This window comes from Oryctolagus cuniculus, chromosome 1 (assembly GCF_964237555.1).
Source record: "Oryctolagus cuniculus chromosome 1, mOryCun1.1, whole genome shotgun sequence".
NCBI lineage: Eukaryota > Metazoa > Chordata > Mammalia > Lagomorpha > Leporidae > Oryctolagus > Oryctolagus cuniculus.
This window is the reverse complement of record NC_091432.1, coordinates 51,023,095-51,041,491: the sequence shown is the minus strand read 5'-3', so window position 1 is coordinate 51,041,491 and position 18,397 is coordinate 51,023,095. Positions and strand designations below refer to the sequence as shown.

The 18,397-nt window shown below is 46.4% G+C and overlaps 1 protein-coding gene across 1 annotated transcript in view; it reads left to right on the top strand.

Annotated features, from left to right (window-relative positions):
- INSC (INSC spindle orientation adaptor protein) overlaps positions 1-18,397 on the top strand; it is a 128,926-nt gene that overhangs the window by 93,858 nt on the left and 16,671 nt on the right. The window contains exons 8-9 of the mRNA XM_017348278.3: positions 11,396-11,567; positions 15,485-15,663. Of these exons, the coding sequence (XP_017203767.3) occupies positions 11,396-11,567; positions 15,485-15,663 (351 nt within the window). The remainder of the gene's footprint in view (positions 1-11,395; positions 11,568-15,484; positions 15,664-18,397) is intronic.

Sequence of the window (18,397 nt, the reverse complement as noted above, 5' to 3'; positions counted from 1 at the left end):
GTCCCCACTGGCAAAATCCAAGCCCTCACCCTGGCCCTGGAGGTGCACCCTGAGAAAGCTGCCTCCGGCACGGTGTGCTGTGGTGAACAGGCCTGGTTCGACGTCCAGCTTCACAATTACTCTGCAGGTGTGTGACCCTGCACCCTTCTGATCCCAGTTTCATCACGGGTAAAAGTCACCCCTGCCTTGCAGATGCTAAACTTGAAATGGGTCAGTGCTCTGCCAATGGGGGCCATTTTCCCTTCCCAGAGGGTCTGGGGGCTGCCTCTGCCTGTACTGGGGTGTCCCAGCCGAGTGTCCCCCTGCAGCTGTAGACATCCGACTCAGCTGCCTGCTCTTCTGAGCCTCCCTCCTGACTGCTGCCCCGGGCTAGGATCTCACACTGTATGCAGTGGCCTGCACCATCTGGCCTCAGAGCTTCATCTGAGCTTCTCCTCCCAGAGAGACTCACTCACCAGCCCCCTGAGCCCACCTGGGAATGGGCTTACACACACGGGACTAAATAAATACAGCTTTAAGAGTTCTTCCCCATTGCAGGTGACAAGGAGGGACTCAGAGAGGTCAAGTGACTTGGACACCCACATTGTCCCTAGCATCACAGGGCTGGGACCAGAAGGCAGGGTATCTGACTTCACACAGCCTGGCAGTGCCTCCTTGAATGGTTTCCAGCCCTTATGGGGTGGGAAGAGGGGAAAGGAATCCCCATAGCATCACTCAGCAAGGACAGAGGGAGACACACCTTGCTACCGGGCTTGCCCTGGCCCCCTTTTGGACCACTTAGCCTTGATCATTTGCACCGGCTTCTCTACTATCTCTTCCTCCAACGCCTTTGGCCCTGAGTCCAAGTTCTTAGGCTCCCAGGTGGACTCAGGGTGGCTGGTGGGCCAAGGTGAGCTGTGAGAGACAGCCTGCGATTTGCCAGATGAACTAAAGGCCATTGAGACTGGGTAGAGGCCACCGGGCTGGGGGCAGTGGAGGCCCTCTGGGACCAGCCCTTCATTTAGCACTGCTGTGCTCAGGGGCCAGAGGAGGGTTCCTAATCCCCCTGAGTCTGAATGTTCTCGTTGGATAGAGATCTCTGTTCTACTGGTATCAAACGACTTGGCAAGTCATTTTGTGAAATGTAATGTGAGGAACGAAAGTTGTCAGGTGCAGCGCTGCACACCTGGGAGTCCTGGTGCCTGTTCTCTGCAGCTGGGGTGTGTTGAGGGGGTGGTGTCCCTCCAGGAATTGCCAGAAGGGAGCTGCGCACCTCTCTATCCCTAAGAATTCACAGATGGAGCCTGGCATTGGAGACGTGTGTGTGTGTGTGTGTGTGTGTGTGTGTTTGGGGGACCGTGTGGGATGAGAAGAGTGAACTTGGCAGGGTGAAATGCTAGGCAGTGTGCATTTCCTGCCTGGACCCCAAATAATCTGGTGAGAGCAGAAAATAGGAAGCCAGAAGGAAAGGTGATGCTGGTGCTAGGGAGAAAGGACGCTGAGCCTGCAGGGAAGCGGAGGGCCCTCAGGGCACTGGGCAGGTGCAGCGGTGCCTGCTGGCTCACCCTGTGGCTCCTGGAGTGGGGCAAGTGCTAGCATGGAGGAGAGCGGAGGAAAGTGGGGCTCTGGGGCCGGGATGTGGAGAGGATGGATGAAGGTGCATGTTTAGGGGATTTTGACTGGGGGGCACTTTCTGGGCACAGTCTGGCCCTGACAGCAGGCTTGCCCTCAAAGCCCGGAACTGGGGCCAGCATCTTCCGTCTCTGACACCAAGGGGTGAGTCTTCTGGTTGTCCACAGAGACACAGACAAACAGGGAGGGAAGGGCGATGAGAAAGAGGTGGAAACCTGGGGGAGGAAGAGGGGGGAGAGGAAAGACACACACACCGAGGATGAACGTACACGGTTTACCAAGGCTGTTTCTGTCTCTCTTTGGCTGCTTCAGAGAAGTTAGGCTGCCTGTAGATTTGGGACAGCTGCTTGTGCTCTGCTTGCCTTGCGGTCATCTTTTACTGTTTTTATTGTCCCGATGAGCAGTGATTTTAAGCACTTTTCTTTTCCTGACTGTATATCTTCTTTTGTAAAATTTGGTCTGAGACTTTTGCCATTTAAAGACATTTTTTTAATGATTTATGAATGTTTAAAAATATTTTAAAAATATGGTGTCATATCTAATATATAATATGTATTGTCAACCTGTGGTTTGCCTTTTCATTTTCTTACTGATGTTCAATTTGTTGATCTTTTATAGTTAGCACTAATTTGTTTCCATTTAAAGGATCACTGTTTCTGCTAAAGTCCTGGAGATAATTCTATTTTATTTTTAGAGCTTTATTGTTTTACCTTTCACATTTTGGCTTATGATTTATTTCAAATTAACTTTTTAATGGTATTATAGGGTTATTTTTTTCTCTAAGGATATCCAATTGAGCCAGAATCATTTACTGAAAAGACCATCCCTTCACTACTAAATTAAAGTGGTGGCTTTTTTATAAGGAAAGTGGAGATAGATAGATGGGTCTGTTTCTAGACTTCTTTTTTCTGTTCCATTAGTCTTTTTTTTTTCACTCTTGTACTAATATATTAAAAGGTCTCTCTAGTCCTATACATTTTTGATATCTGGTAGTTTAAATCCTACCACTTTGTTCTAATTTAAGACTTTTCTTGGTAGTTCTTAAGTGCTTTTTCTTTTATAATCAGCTTAGCAACATTCACAAAAATATCTCTTGAGATTTTGACTGGTATCTTTAAATTTATAGTATTTTGGGTGCTCGCTTTGGCAGCACATATACTAAAATTTATAGTATTTTGGATAATTTCAAAAAAGTACTCTGTGTCTTAACAATACAGAGTGTTCCATTCAATGAACATAGTATATCTTTCTACTTACTATAGGCCATGTTTAATTTCTCTCAGCAGTGTTTTGAGTTTTTAGTGGTGATATCTTGCACATTTTATTTAGGTTTATTTCTGGATATGTTTATGCTAATGTCAGTGGTTTTCATTAATGTTATTTTAAAACTGTTGCTATTATATAGAATATGCAATTTTGACATTGCATCCAATGATTTTGCTAAATTCACTTATTAATTTGGATATTATGTAGACTCTTGGGTTTTCTGTGTACCTGATCATATCATCAGTAAATAATAACAATTTTGCCTCTTCTTTTCCAATCAAAGGTATAAACCTTTCTTTTTTCTTTTCAGGTATAATTGCCTTGCCCAGTACAGTATTAAGTGAGAGCAGTGATGAGGGGTAGATCTGTCTTGATACTGATTTCAGGGTGAATGTCAATATTTCATTCATGATTTTATTGTTAAGAATGACATTATTATCATTTTAAGTATTAAGAAACAGAGGCTCAGAGAATGTAACTTGTGTGTTTCACCAAGACAGCAAATAGTCCAGGCTCTCCTCACTCCTAAATTTTGCAACTTTCTTGTACTACAGGCACCTCTGAAACCATGGTGGTGATCAATGCAGGATATGTCTTAGACTTATTTGAGGGTTTTTTTTTTAATGCTGAGTCTACCATAATAAAACTCAAATTCTTGGCTGGAAAGCCCAGATATTAATATTTTAAAAACTTTCACAGATGATTCCAATCATCTGAGAACTAGGCTGAGAGCCACTGATCTTGCTTTTGGTATAATCCAGGTCCCAGCTGTGCCTACCAGTGCTTTGGTGAAAATTTGATATTTTCATAGCAGCACAGTCCAAAGGGAAGCCCATCCCCCAAATGCTTTTGGAACATCTGTTTGAAAATCTGTTTTAAGGAAAATCATCTGTTTGACAGGGAAATTATTTTCTATTTATACTCTTAAATGATTCAATCCATGAATTCTCTCCTCCTAAATAACTCATCTCTGCTTTCTCTGCCTCTCTGTCTTCCCATCCCCTCCCCCACTGACTTGCTGCCAAACTGGTAGTATAATCCCTTTCATCCAGTGTTTCCCTGTTCCATATTAATGTTTGTCTTTGTCCACTTTGGCACTCGGCGTTTACCCAGAGTCTGATTTGAAATAACGAAAGAGGCTGAGTGGGGCCTGGGATGTATTAGTTTGGGGGAAAGTAATATTATCCGTCTGAAGCCCTGTTTTAGCTTCTACGGCTTTCTCTTGAGCTGTGAGCTCTGCCGCTGTGCCATGGAACAAGCTCGTCATTTTAGAGAGACAGGCTTTCACCTTGAGTGACTCAGACTCCGTCCTGAGCCTTGCACTTCCGCATTCAGATTCTGCTTCTGACCCCAGGGTTCATTTGTTCCACCATGTGCTTTGCCCTGTCACTTGGCCCCTCACTTGTCTGCTTCCTCAGGCACGTCCTCTGTGCCCCTCTCTTATTAGGACTGAATGTTTCCTTCCAACCAGTCTGGACAGCCAGATCCTTCCTGCCTGGACCCACGAACAGGATTCTGAGTGCCTTGTGCTTCCCCCTTGTTTGTGTTTCTCTGCAGCCTTTAGATGTCTGAATTGACAGAGGAGTGAAGGAGAAGACTCTGAGGTCTTTAGATCCTTCTTCCTCTCTGTGGTTGAGAGTTCACTACATTCATGTGGTGCTGCGTAATTGTTACAGTCCAGCAAGCAGCTCTTCTGCCTCTGCCTAAGAACTAAAAACAGAACAAACACATAAACAACCACCCCCTGCCCCAAAGAAGCCCAAAACTAAGAACTCGCTGACCAGTATAGATGATATGCTTTGTGTATGAGCCTGTGTGCCTTTGATGGTTGCATAGAGCCACGCTGGTGCTTTCCTAGTAACCTGCAGGACAGAGTTGCTCATCAGTCTGGCAGGGTGGTTCCTGTACACTTTGGGCTCTCCAGCTGCATGGGTTCCATGCTCCTCTTCCCACTCTGCAGGGCAATCTCAGCATTCTCCAGCTTCCTCTGTGTCCACATTCAGGTGCATTGGCTCTGCTGCCCAGGTGATGGCCAGGCCTGGCCTTCCTCCTTACTACTTGCACGCCCTCGCAGGAGGAAAGTCTGGCCTTCAGCCCAGGCTCACTCTGTGGAAAAGCTAATTATCTATAAGTGCTTCCAGTAGCAATTTCTTTAGGGATTTGAAGGTGCGTTGATTAGATTGTTCTCTTGGCATCATTATGTTTATGACCAGGGATGGGAAGTGGGTGGTTTGAGGATGGAGACATTCCTGAAGTGGGACCAGTGTTTGAGGAAGCTGGCCTCAGGCTGGGCTACTCCTGGAACCATTATAGGAGCTGAGCTGAGCATCTCCTGCCAACCTGGCCCTCCTACCAGTTTCTTCCTTCTTTCCTCCCCAAGGGCTCTGCTGAGGGAAGTGTAAGTCAAAGAGCAGGAGACCAGGATTGAAGCCCTGGCCTTGACATTAACTTGCTGTGTGGCCTGGGCAATGTCTTTTCTTCCTTGAGCTCCTGTATCCTCACCATTTAGCCAGTCATTTCTGCCCCCAACTGCTTCTCTCTCATGCTCTGTCTCACTTGTGATGTTTTGTTTCTGTCTTTGTCTCTTCTGCTTCATCTCTGTGTTCAGCACCTGACACAATGTAGGTGTTCAGTCACTGCTTATTGAACTGCAAAAATGCAGGGAAAGTACTGATTTTCCTCTACTTTCCTTTCTGAGGAAATAGTTCCTCATAATTATTCTGCTTCCTGTCCCTGGCTTTGAATTAAAGCAGGAATCACTTCCACTATTGGTCTGCATGGTTGCAGGATGTCCACACAAGTGGGTAAACTTGAGTGTCCCAACCCAAAGTACTGCTTTTCTCAGTAGTATCCTTGTCCTGGAGGGGCCCTGGAGAGAAGCTCAGTCATGATACTGGGGCAAGCGGAAGTGAGGTGAACTGGTATTCAGGGCTCCAGGACTAGGAGAGTTGACTGCCGCCAATAGTTGGGGATGGAAGGGGTGATGGTGTTTCATGTGGCAGGAGCTACACATGCACCCCTTGTTTAATGAGGTTGATATTTTTCTCTCTGTTTTATGAGAAAAATAGCCCTGTGAGATTGGTATTATTATACCAGTTTTATAGATGAGCATTGAAAGTAGGTAAGACACTTATTCAGCAAGGAAGAGACAGAGGCAGGATTAAGACTTGGGTAGATCTGACTTCTATGCCTGTGCATGCTCTGATGCTATAGGAATTGATTAATTGATTGGCTCAGGTCCAGAGCCTGGAGATTAGGGCCCTTCATTGACCTTCTGGGCTGATCTGGGTTGCATTGTGCCTGCTTAGACATGGTGGATGTGGAGATGAACTTGGCCTGGTGACATCATGCTGGCAGCAGGGCATTGGTGAGTCAGCAGCTTCACAATTAAAGCCAAGGGAAATTTGGTCCCTATGAAAGCCCACCAAAGAGAACATGAGGAAAGCAAGTGAACAGGCAATTCATAGTAGAGGAAATCTGACTTGTGAAAAAAAGTTAAAAGAAACTAAAGAAAAGCAAAACAAAATGATGTGAAAAACCTTTCAACCTCATTGGTTAAGTGAAGACAAGCAGATTAAAGTAGAATTTTACACTCATCTGACAATAGGAAGTATTGGTAAGGATATGGAGTTAAATGAACTTATGCAAATATATTGTTTGTGGGAGTGTAAATTGCCACAACGATGTTGCAAAACAGTTTGTCAGTACTAGTAAAGTTGAAGCTATCAAACCTAGGCCCTAGGAATTTCACTGCTAGATCAACACCCCTTAAGAAACAGGCAAGTGTTCCTTGAACACACCTAAAAGAGTATTTATAGTAACATTGTACATAATGGCTACAACTGGAAAACTGATCAAATGTCCATCAACAAGAGAAAAAAATGAATTGCAATCAACTTATACAATGAAATATCACACAATGTTGAAAATAAATTGGCCATTCAAAGAAGGAGATACCTTTCTCTGAAGGGAGGAGAGAACCTCCACTTCAATTATAGCCCTATCTAAATAATGTCAGAGTTTGTGGACTCAACAGGCTTCCATACCCTTGGCAGCTCATGACAACAGCCTTGGGTGAACACTGATGTCATAATGAGTGTCAATTGTTAAATCAACAATTGGAGTCACTGTGTACTTGCTCCCCATGTAGGACATCTGTCCTTAACGTGTTGTACTATGAGAATTAACAGTAAAACTAGTCTTCAAACAGTATTTTATACTTTGTGTGTCTGTGTGGGTCAAACTGTTGAAATCTTTACTTAGTATAGAGTTGATCTTCTGAATATAAAATTATATATTCAATTATAAAAACATAATTGAAAATTAATCTTAATGAATAATGGGTTGGGAGAGGGAGTAGGAGGTGGGACGGTTTGGGGGTGGGAGGGTGGGTATGAGGGGAAGAACCACTATAATTCAAAAGTTGTACTTATGAAATTTATATTTATTAAATAAAAGGTTTCTATAAAACAGAAAATAAATTGGCTGTAGCCACATAAGACAAAAGGAAGGAATTTCATAAGCATTATGCTTACTGGGGAGAAAAGGAAATTGCTGTATAATAGTACTTATGGCAAGTGTAAAAGTATATAAAATTAAACAAAATATGCACACAATAAATCTCTAAAGAAAACAAGGGACTAATAAGCAGAAAACTCAATAACCATCAGCAGAAGAAAGCCAAGGCTTGCAGCAGAGTTTTGTTTTTAATTTCTAAGACTATAATTGTTGGGATATACACCTATACATATGTAGGTGGCTCAGAAAGTTTTGGGGAAATATAATTGAAAGATAAGTTTATTTTGTTTTAAAAGAATGTTGAGATCCCTGCATATGAATGGGTCTTCCAAAAGTTCAAGGAAAAACTATATTATGAAAAAAAATTATATATGGATTTCAAAACCTTTTGCAACAAAATAAACTTACAGTTTGGTTCCATTTTCCATCCATTAAGAATACATGTGGCCGGCGCCGCGGCTCACTAGGCTAATCCTTCGCCTTGCGGCGCTGGCACACCGGGTTCTAGTCACGGTCGGGGTGCTGGATTCTGTCCTGGTTGCCCCTCTTCCAGGCCAGCTCTCTGCTGTGGCCAGGGAGTGCAGTGGAGGATGGCCCAAGTGCTTGGGCCCTGCACCCCATGGGAGACCAGGAGAAGTACCTGGCTCCTGCCATCGGATCAGTGCGGTGCGCCAGCCGCAGTGCGCCGGCCGCAGCGCGCCGGCTGGGGCGGCCATTGGAGGGTGAACCAATGGCAAAGGAAGACCTTTCTCTCTGTCTCTCTCTCTCACTGTCTACTCTGCCTGTCAAAAAAAAAAAAAAAAAAAAAAAAAAAAAGAATACATGTTTATTTTATATATTTGAAAGGCAGGTAGAAAGATAGACCTTCCACCCAATGGTTCACTCCCCAAATGCCCGTAGCAGCTGGGGCTGGACCAGACTGAAGCCAGGAGCTGGGAACCCAACCTGGGTCTCCCATGTGAGTGGCGGAGACACAAATGCTTGAGCCATCATGTGCTGCTTCCCCGGATGTGCATTAGCAGGAAACTGGAATCAGAAGCAGAGCCAGGACTCCAACCCAGGCATTCCCATATGGGGTGCTGGTATCTCAAGCAGTGTCTTAACCCCTTTGCCAGGTGGCTGCCCCTCCATGAACTTTTTTGAAGTACCATTGTAGACATGTTCATTTTATTATCTGTTGCACCTTATAAATTTGCCACATATATTCTCTTTGGAAGGGATGATCTATTTCCATGAATTACCAAAAGAGACCTGAAGCGTACGACAGAAATGATAAGGAGATCCAGACAATGAGCTGGTGGTGATTGTAGAGGCAGACTTCACAGATCCTCTGGGAACCCAAAGGGAAGAAGGCCCTGGGGTCCCCGTCAGGCTGGGCATGCTCGGCAGGGCCGGGAACCTGGGGAGCTTGTGTTCTTGTGCTGACGATTGCTCCAATGCTGTTCTTCCCTGCAGCTGCCTCTGCTCACCAACCTCCTCCATCTGCAGGCTTGTTCCTTTGCCTTTAATTGCCTAAAGTGTGCCCTCAAGTCTTAGATCTAAATGACTTTCTTGCATGTATCCCCTTTACTGAAAGCCACTTGCTGCCTGGCCTGGAGCAGCCAAGAGTGAGCAACCTTGCAGTCCCTGGGTTGGCAGCAATGGCAGAGGAGCGTGGGAACCAGACAAAGGAACAGAGATTCTTGACAGCCGTGCTGCTCCAAATTGCCAGTGCAGAAAAATCAGCTATGGGCCTGTTGAGAAGCAGGCTCCCAGGTGTCCCCTGAGACTCAGCTGGAGTAGGTCTGGGTGGGGTGCAGGCATCTGCCCATCAGAAGCCTGTGGTGAACTTGATGCATCTGGTCCACATCTGGAGCAACAGGGCCCTTTAGTGGGACAGAGGCTACCACACCAGAAGTACTTGGGCACAGGAGCCCAGAAGAGGAGAACCAGGCTTCCAAGAGGCCTCCCCACACAGCATCCTCATAGGAGGCCACACTGTACCCCACCCCTGCACCCCGCCACCCTGCATCTTTGCGCTGGCCCCAGGCCTGGCATGTAGTATGTGCTCAGGGAAATCTTGCTTGTTGTGTTTACAGAGCAGCTCTCTAGCCAGGACAGTAGGTCTGTGCCTCGGCCTTGGGCAGCACCCCGGCCCAAGGGAACATCCGCTCTGTGGCCTCTCTGATTGTTCAGATTGGCCTATCTCCAAGCATGTGCTGGGGAATACAGCAGCGTGCTGATTTGAGTTAGTTTGACTGGTGTTTCCAACTGAGTTGGGGACCTGGGTAGCAACCCCAACTGCAACCAAGATATGAGATTAAGGAGACTGGCTTGATTGAGACATTTCCCTGTTGGAGACCCCATAGTTTCTTAGCAACGGGCATGATTCATGCTGGAAGGAGGCTAGAGAATGATGGGCAGACGGCCTAAGAGGTTTCTTATGTTGGCAATAGGTTTGCTTCCTGTCTCTGGGCCCAGAGGCACCCCCACCCTTCCCTGGGCCAAACGAGGCCCCTCTCTGAGGGCCTGCTTGTCAGACGCCTGGCGCAAATCCAGTCCTGCCAGGGCTGGCTGCTGCTGTTTGTTCCTGTTTATTAAGCACATCCAGGTGAGTTTTATTACAGACAGTTCCCTGAGCTCCTGTTTCCACATTTGTCTCCTTGGAGTTTGAGATTGCCAAAGGCTTTCACAGCTAATGGACCTTACAGCTCCCAAGAGCCATTAAAGGCAGGCCAGAACTCAGTGGTGGTAATTAGTCACACGGAATGCAGGCCTCGAGAGAGGTGCTGGAGCTGAGTGGCAGGAAAAGAGGATGTAAGGACAGGAGCTGCAGGCTGGGGCAGGTGGGAGAGCATCCGTGCATGCTTCTCCTTCCTCCCTGCCCCATCCGTGTCTCCCTCTCCTAACTGGGGAAATTCTCCTTGATGGTCGCTGGTGGGATCCTCAGGCAGACTCATGTCCTGGGTATCTGAGGGGCTGCAGTAGTGCAGCTGAACTGGCTTTGAAAAGCTACTGCTCCCTTTTCATCCAATAAATTTCAAGTACTGACCCTTGGTGGAGGCTGGGGTCTGAGTTCAGGTGCCGCATTGTAGGAGGCAGTGGGATGTCCTGTTCAGAACCTGGCCTTTGAAGCCAAACTATACGGGTGCAAATGCCAAACCCATGACTTTGTAAAAAGTTATTTCCTTTGTATTTGAAAGGGAGGGAGGGAGGGAGGGAGGGAGGGAGAGGGAGAGGGGTAGAGAGAGAGAGAGAGAGAGAAACTCTTCCACCTGCTGATCCACTCCTCGAAAGTCCACAACAGTCAGGGCTGGGTCCAACCCAGAAGCCTGGAACTCATCCAGGTCTCCCACGTGGGTGACAGGGACCCAAGTATTGGAGCCATCATCTATTGCCTTTCGGGTCGTGCTTTAGCAGGAAGTTGGATCAGAAGTGGAGTAGCCAGGACTCAAACCAAGAAGAAGATGGAGAAGGAAAGATGTTGGGTTTGGCCTACTGCTAAATCCAAGGAAGGGAAGAGGAAGGCAGCATTTCTGGAGATCTCCTCTGGATCAGTCATTGTTTGCTTTGTTTCTTTAATCTCTCCATACTCTGCTGAAGGGGGCAGGAAACAGTCTCAGAGATGCTGGGTGACCAATGCCAAGTCATGAGGCAGGGAAGAGGGGGCCAAGGCTGGAGTTTGGGGATGTGAAATTTCTATGTGGTTGCTCTTTCTACTACGCTTGGCTGTGGTGGGTGACTGCAATCCAGCTCCTACACACTGTATGGATGTCTGCTATGTAGAGAGTCCATGGGAGGTTACTGATCTCTGGTGGACTCAAAGGAGCAACCTCCAGTTGCTCAAGTTTGGGTCTTTGTGGGGGCCTCATCGCTGGATTGTCCTTTGCTCCGCATTGGATTCCAGGCTGTCCCAGGAAGTCCGGGCTGGACATGTAGGGGTCCTTGTGTGTCTTGTTACTGTCATGAGCAGTGGTGCCTTGTCAGGATGCCTAGGGAAGCTCCCTTTCTCCATCTGCAGGTGGATGGCGTTTTGTGCTTGGCCGACATCCTGACAGACGACAGCCACTCAGAGGCTACAAGGGCTGAGGCTGCGGCCGTGGTGGCCCAGGTCACCTCCCCGCACCTGCCCTTCACCCAGCACCTCAGTAGCTTCCTGGAGAGCATGGAGGAGATCGTGACAGCCCTCATCAGTGAGTCACCCTCAGTGGGCGGTACCCATGGATGAGAGGGTGTTGGTGGTTGTTTTCAGGAAGGTGAGGAAGGCCTTCCAGTCTGCTAAGCATTGCACCCCACGTATTTCCTGGATGAGCACACTGGCTGAAATTCAGCCATTGGTGGATCACAGGCAGGCTTTGAAGGGCTCTATTGTCTAAAGTCTCAGATGAAAATGCATAGAGTCCTCTAAGAAGCACCTTGAATTGTGGTCAGGTTGGGATGAGTTGGCCTTTTAGAAGGGAGTTCAGGGGTCCATGGAGGAGGGGCCCTTGAATTTTGAGGTTCAGATCCTTGACCAGAAAACCTCTGATAGACTTTGCTCCAAAGGATTTATTGTACCCAAAGAATATGGCAGCGAAGATTTTGGCCAGTGACTTCTCTGAGAGCATCAATTTTCCACAGTCTGCCATTGAGATCTCTCTGTTGCTTTCTCATCAGGTGGCCATGAAAGATTTGACTCTTCCAGCAGACGTGTGTTTTCCTGGCAAGAGAGTCATAGTCCAATATCTAGAATATGCTTTCTTCTAGTTTCTCTTTACTGACTTGCAGAAACTAGAAGGATTTGTCTGGATAACAGTCCTCAGGGAACTTGCTTTGCAAGCCACTTCCTTTCTTTTCATAGTACTGGCCCTGGTGCTGGTCTTTGTTTTTACTTCTATCCCTAACTCTGTCACTGTCTCTATATCCACATTTTATTGGAAATGAACTCTAATTAATTTTATTAGAAACCTTAGGGCTAGTGTTTGGAGTTAACATATCAGAGCTGGGAATACCTGCAAAAACACCGATTTAGGGGCAGCACAGAATACCTTAGGGTTCTGTCTTTTCACTCCTCCATTCTATGAAGAGTTGTTGGGTAGCAACCCTGTGCAGGAACCAGGTGAGACTCTGCCATTGACTTACTATGTCAGATCACAAGCTCACTTCACAATTTTCTTTGTGTGTAAAATGAAAGCTTGCAACCTGTTTCTCTCAAGGATCCTTCTAGCTCTAGAATTTTAAGATATGCAAACACTTTTCACCTAGGAGACATTGATTAAGTTGACTTTGTGGATGATTCTAGCCAGGGCAGTGGTACCCACAGGCCAGGCTGGCAGAAATCCATCTGTCAGTGTCACCTTTTTTCAAAAAAATTGGGAAACCATGAAAGTCAACTGTTGAAAGTCATGGCTGGCAGGAGCTCAAGAGATCACGCTAGGGGAAGAAATCTAGGCCTGTGGAGGTTGAGGAACTCTTAAGGTCTCACAACATCATCAAGATGCACTTGTACCAGGAGCCTCATGCACAGATAGCCTCAAGAGACCAACAGGAAACACCAATGAGTTGAGTCAGATGGAAGAAGAAAATAAGGGGTTTGGGTTCTGTATGGAATTGAAAAGCACATAAAGGAGACAGTCACTGGTCAACTCCATCTGATTGTTGCCATGTAGGAAATGCCTACATTTTACAGAGAAGGCATAAATATTAAATTTTATAGGAAATACCTCAATTTATAAATATCACGAATTAAAAAACAAATAAATGAACCAAAACATAATATAGCCCAAATGATGTTTCACTCTTCTCACATGTCCATTCCTGCTTCTTTGCCCATGCTGAATTTCCCCCTGAAGTAGGGGAGTCCTCCTACTTATTTCATCCTGATAAGGGGCATTGTAGAGTCTACTCCAAGATTCAGCAGATGGAATATATCTTCTGGGCGGGAAGCCAGAGCTCTGTTCTTTGGTGGGAAGTAGTTCTCCAGTTTCTTGCCATTCCCTGGAAACATTTATAAATGAGTCACTAGAATCCTCAATTTAATCTCCCTAACACATCCCAGGTGACTCAGCCTGAGTTCAAATAAATGTGCAGCAAAATTAAAAGGCACTTAGATGGTTGTGTTAATAATTGCTGTGTCGGCAGCAACAGCAACTGCATGAGAATGAGGGGACCTAGAAGAAGTTGTACAGCAAACTGGGCTGGTGAGTTCTATAGTCTCATCCCAGAGCTTGGATGGAGGAGGTAACTTGGAAGGGGTTGGAAGACACCAGTGGCTTCCTAAAAACCAGATGATGGAGCAGTCACTGGATGAGGGGAATCAAGGAATCCTCAATTTCTTGGCTAATCTATTGTCCTATACCTGAATGGGTAGGTCAAGACTGGATTGTTTAATGGCCCCAGCTGGGCTGTGGGAGCAGACTTGCAGAGATAAGCCTTCCTCTCCTGATAGAACTGAAACCTAGGTCTGCAGGAGCATCACTGAGAATAAGGCAGTGATTCAGTGCGGGACTGAGCCAAGGGCAACCTGGAGTATAGGAAGATTGGGGATTTAGGTATCATAGCCCCAGGAATTACCTTACTGTTCATAAGGCCTCAGGCAAATCACTTATCATCTGAATGCTCAGTTCCTTCATTTATAAAAATGTGACAACAATTGGACTGCTGTGAAGACTGAATAACTTAATGGGATAAAAATACATAGTAGTGGCTCGCACAGAGTAAACATTCTGTAAGTGGTACTTTGACTGCTATTGCCTTCTCTGAGGCTCAGCTTCACACCTGTAAATGGGGACAGTAATTTTCTACTTTGTGCTCAGAATTTAAATGGCCTGAGTCACACTATAGGTGTGACTCTATCTGTCCCTTTTTAGGCAGGGACCAGTTACTGCATTCACTAGAAGGGACTAAGAGGGGCCAGTTGCAGTATCAGAACCTGAGAATACCAACTCTCTGGCTGGAGTCAAGAACCCCTTAGGGGTTAGGTTAGAACACAGCTCAACTCTGTCTCTGGAACTTTCTTTCTCTCCTGGGGCTGTTCTTCTGAATGGTGGCCTCTCCTTTTGTGATTTTGGTAGAGGAATTATAAGTAGGAAAGATCTTGGGCTCAGGAAACACTTTGATTGGTCCTCAAGTTGGAGCTGAGGATCAGAAGTCAGGTCCATTGGGATGAGGGCAGCACCGTGGGCATAGGCTGTTTTGCCTCCTCCTGAGGCAGAGTCCATTCCTGGTATTGTAGAGCCCATGAGGGAATGTGATAGGTGGTAGAGGGATGGGGTTGATTTTTCTTATTGGTCCTAAGTACAATTCCAGATTGGAGAATTCCAGTGGGAGAATTTGGTCACAGGACCTGGCCATTACCACTAGGATTAGGGACAAAGAGTCTGACATTCAGGGGCTTGGTGTAGAACTTTCCTCAGCTGGGTAATATTTATCTTGGGACCAAAAGGAAGTACAGAGGCTTTGCTAATGACAGCTGGAGAAGTTGAATCATTCTACTTTACCTTCCGCCTGCCTCTTCCTTAAGGCACATTTGCAGCAATGTAGTGTCTATTACCTGAGACATGAATGGACTAGAAGGTCTTTGCTGCCTCATAGCCTTTACACCTGCTAGGCCTTTGGCTGAGAGCATTCTCTCCCCCTAAGTATTTCCCCAACTAGCTCTTTTCCTCTTTTAAGGACTCAACTGTGAAGTCCCATTCTTAGCGACCCATTCTTTATGCACCCTTTTTGTCCCTAGCTATTATCTTAGTGCTTCCATATTTTCCTCCCAATATTGATCAGAACTTGAAGTTATTTCTACAAACTTCTTTAAAATTTCATTCTCTCTTGGCTACTAGTAGGGTAGAGCTTGACGAGGGCAAAGCTGTGCTTTCTTTGTTCACCCTGCCACCAGCGGTGCCTGAGACACAGTTGGTGAAGGAGTGAATAGGAGTCACACACTGGATTTCGAATTCCAGATCTGCCACTGATGCAGACAGATACTATTCCCTTTAGAGTAACTGTTCTCCTCACCTGTAAAACCAGTGTTATTACACCTGCCCAAATGATCACCCGGAGCTGTCGTGGGAAACAAATGAGGTCATTCCATGAAGCACTGGGCCCTGAAGCTATTTTCATCTTTTTTGCCATCCAGAACTGTGCCAAGAGGCCTCTTCTGGTGAAGTCTTCCTGCTGGCCTCCGCGGCCCTTGCCAACATCACCTTCTTTGACACAATGGCCTGTGAGATGCTCCTGCAGCTGAATGCCATCCGCGTCCTCCTGGAAGCCTGCAGTGACAAGCAGAGAGTGGACACGCCTTATACTCGGGACCAGGTGAGAAGCTTAGGCCGGCCTGTAACCATGGAGACAGAGCCTGGCCAGGACTTAGTTTCTAGGGCAGGGAGGACACCATGCCGAGCAGCATGTAATGAGTTCTGTTAATCCCCTTTCTTGACTTTTGGCCTTTGCATTCTGTGGGAAGCTAAAAGAATGTGTTCTCAACAGCTCTCATAGGCTCTGTAGTGTCTTTCTGAGTCCTCTCCCTACCACTTTGCTCATTCCAACCACTCCAGGGCCTTCCTCTATCTCCACTCAGGTTGTCCACCTTGGGAAGCAGAGACACACATGGGAAGGTTCCCGGACCTCCTCGGAAGGTCTGTGTTCCAGTCGACTTGGTGCCTGTCTAACATTGTAATGATGTGGTGAATTTGCTGCCCTGTCTGCCTCCATCAAATTAGGGGCTTGTGGCAAAGCCTTGATTCTGGGCCTCAGTCTCTATTTCAGTCACAGTTCTTTTTTTTTTTTTTTTTTTTTTTTTTATATCTGAGCTCCATGTAAGGTTTTGTTGGGGTGAGGTAGGGTTTTGCTACTAAAAGGGTTTGAAAACTTTGCATGAGTGGGGTTTTTAAACCTTTTGTTCTGTGATTCTCTAGAACTTTATGCCATCTCACCTTTGGCCTTACTAGGTCTATTTCCCCTCCAAAGTGTATACATGTTGGGGATGGATCTAATGAATTTTGGAGCTCTGTAAATTTCACCAGGTACCTGAGCTGTAAGTTAGATGGTCCTTTAATTCCCAAGCTAGTTCATCACTGCCACAATTTTAGCCCACCCCACATCTGTTTCTTTTCACCTTACTAGTTGAAGCCGACACATCTTTGAGTTCCAACGCCTATGCCAGCACCTCCAGGATGGCCTATCCTGTTGGCTCCAGAGCTCTAGAATTGCCTGCTCTGATAAGACCCATATGTCACAGCCCACATCTCACTGTTGACTTATCTAATGATATCTATTCCTAATCTGTTATTTCATGTACATTTTTCTTTATGAGGGCACGCTCCACGTTTATACTTCCCCAGACTTTCTTAGGGCCTCTAGCCTCGAGCTGGCACCATTGGCCCAGTTCCCTAAATGCCTGCTTCAGGCAAGAAAGGGACGAAGCAGGGCAGCACATCATCAGCTGTTTCTTGTCCTTAGAACCACCTGTGGAAGGGCAGCTGACCACAGACCCTCCCAAGGCAGAGCTTTTCTAGTATATGAGGGTTCCCATAATCTATGATGCTGGTGATATTTGCCCCAATTTATAGATGAGAATGTCCTCCAAATAGTGTGGTTGGCAACTAGCTAACCAGCATTTAAATTCTGGTCTGACTCGGACCTTGGTCTTTGATTCTTGTCCACTGCCACCTTTGAAATGAAGTGAAGGGAGCAGTGTGCTGTGGATCAGGGAGACTGAGCGTTGATTCTGCTGGGGCCATTTACTAGTTGGGTGACTTCGGGCAAGTCACAGCCTCTTGGGTGTTGGCTTTCTCATCTATTAATTGGGGCGTGAATTGTTACCTTGCAGGCTTGTTGTGAGGGTTTAATGAGAAAATAGATGTAATGGCCTGATACAATGCTTAGCTCCTACTAAGTTCTTAGTAAATGGTGAATATCATTATTTTTCAAAACTTTTGCTCTAGAGAAAAGCATGACTAGTGAGTTATCCCGAATCCTCAGCTTGGCCTACCGAGCCATGCATGATATGATTAGTGTCTTCCTTTCTCATTCCTTACAGCTGGACAAGCCCCCATAGAGACAAGATGTGATAGAAACAGATATTTACTGAGCTCACCACTGGCCTAGTTGGTTCCTGAGGGAGGGCTGCCCAATGCCCACTGCTCTCACAGCCTTTGGGTGTGGGGAAGAGGCTGGAAGGCCCACCAGGTGTAATCAGCTTTACTCAAGCTGTTTGCTTCCTGGGTTGGATGCCTCCATCTGCCTGGCCTCTCACCTATCCGAGGTGTCTTCAAGTGCCTCTCCTATGGCTCACTCCCGTCATTTCATTTAAGAGCCAGTGGTAAATCACATGACCTGAGTTCAGAGCTTTTCGCCTATTGATAATCATGTCAGTTTGGGCCATTCAATCTGTGTCTCACTTTCTTCCCTTGTAAAGTGAAGATACATAACACATATTTTCAAATCTGCAATAAGAATTAAAGAAGCTGATGAGTATAAACTCTTGGCGCAGATCCTAGCACACAGCAACTATAAAATCAACGGAAGCTGCTGTCAGGGTTAGCGTTGGTATTGGCACTTGAATGTGTAGCACAGAGCACTGAATGGGAACCTCCGACAGGGCCTGATCTCTCCCAGCTCAGACATCCTGTGACTCTGTGCAGAGACCCCTTTCTGATCACCTGGAGCAGCCGGCCTTCTCTCGAAGCCTCACTGATTCCTAGGAAGGAGGGTGCTCAGTGTAGCAGGAGAACATGGTCAAGGTCTGGGCAGAGAGCAGTTCTCTCTGCAGCTTGAATCAGAAGCTATTCCTGCCCCTGCCTGAGCCAGGCACGTCTCCTGCTGTCCTCGTGGTGGCTTCACCTTCTGCCCTGGCTCTGAGCAACCACTTAGCTAGTGAGAGTGTACCCATTAATGAAACAAATGGCTCTTTCCTGTAGCAGAGGGAGGATTGAGGTGATCAGAGGGCTCTCTGTAATGAAGACAAAGAAGATGAATTGGGTTCTGAAGTGCTCACCGCCTCCTCAAATACTTAGGAGATTAAATCTCCCGTGAGGCTTCCGGTAATGAA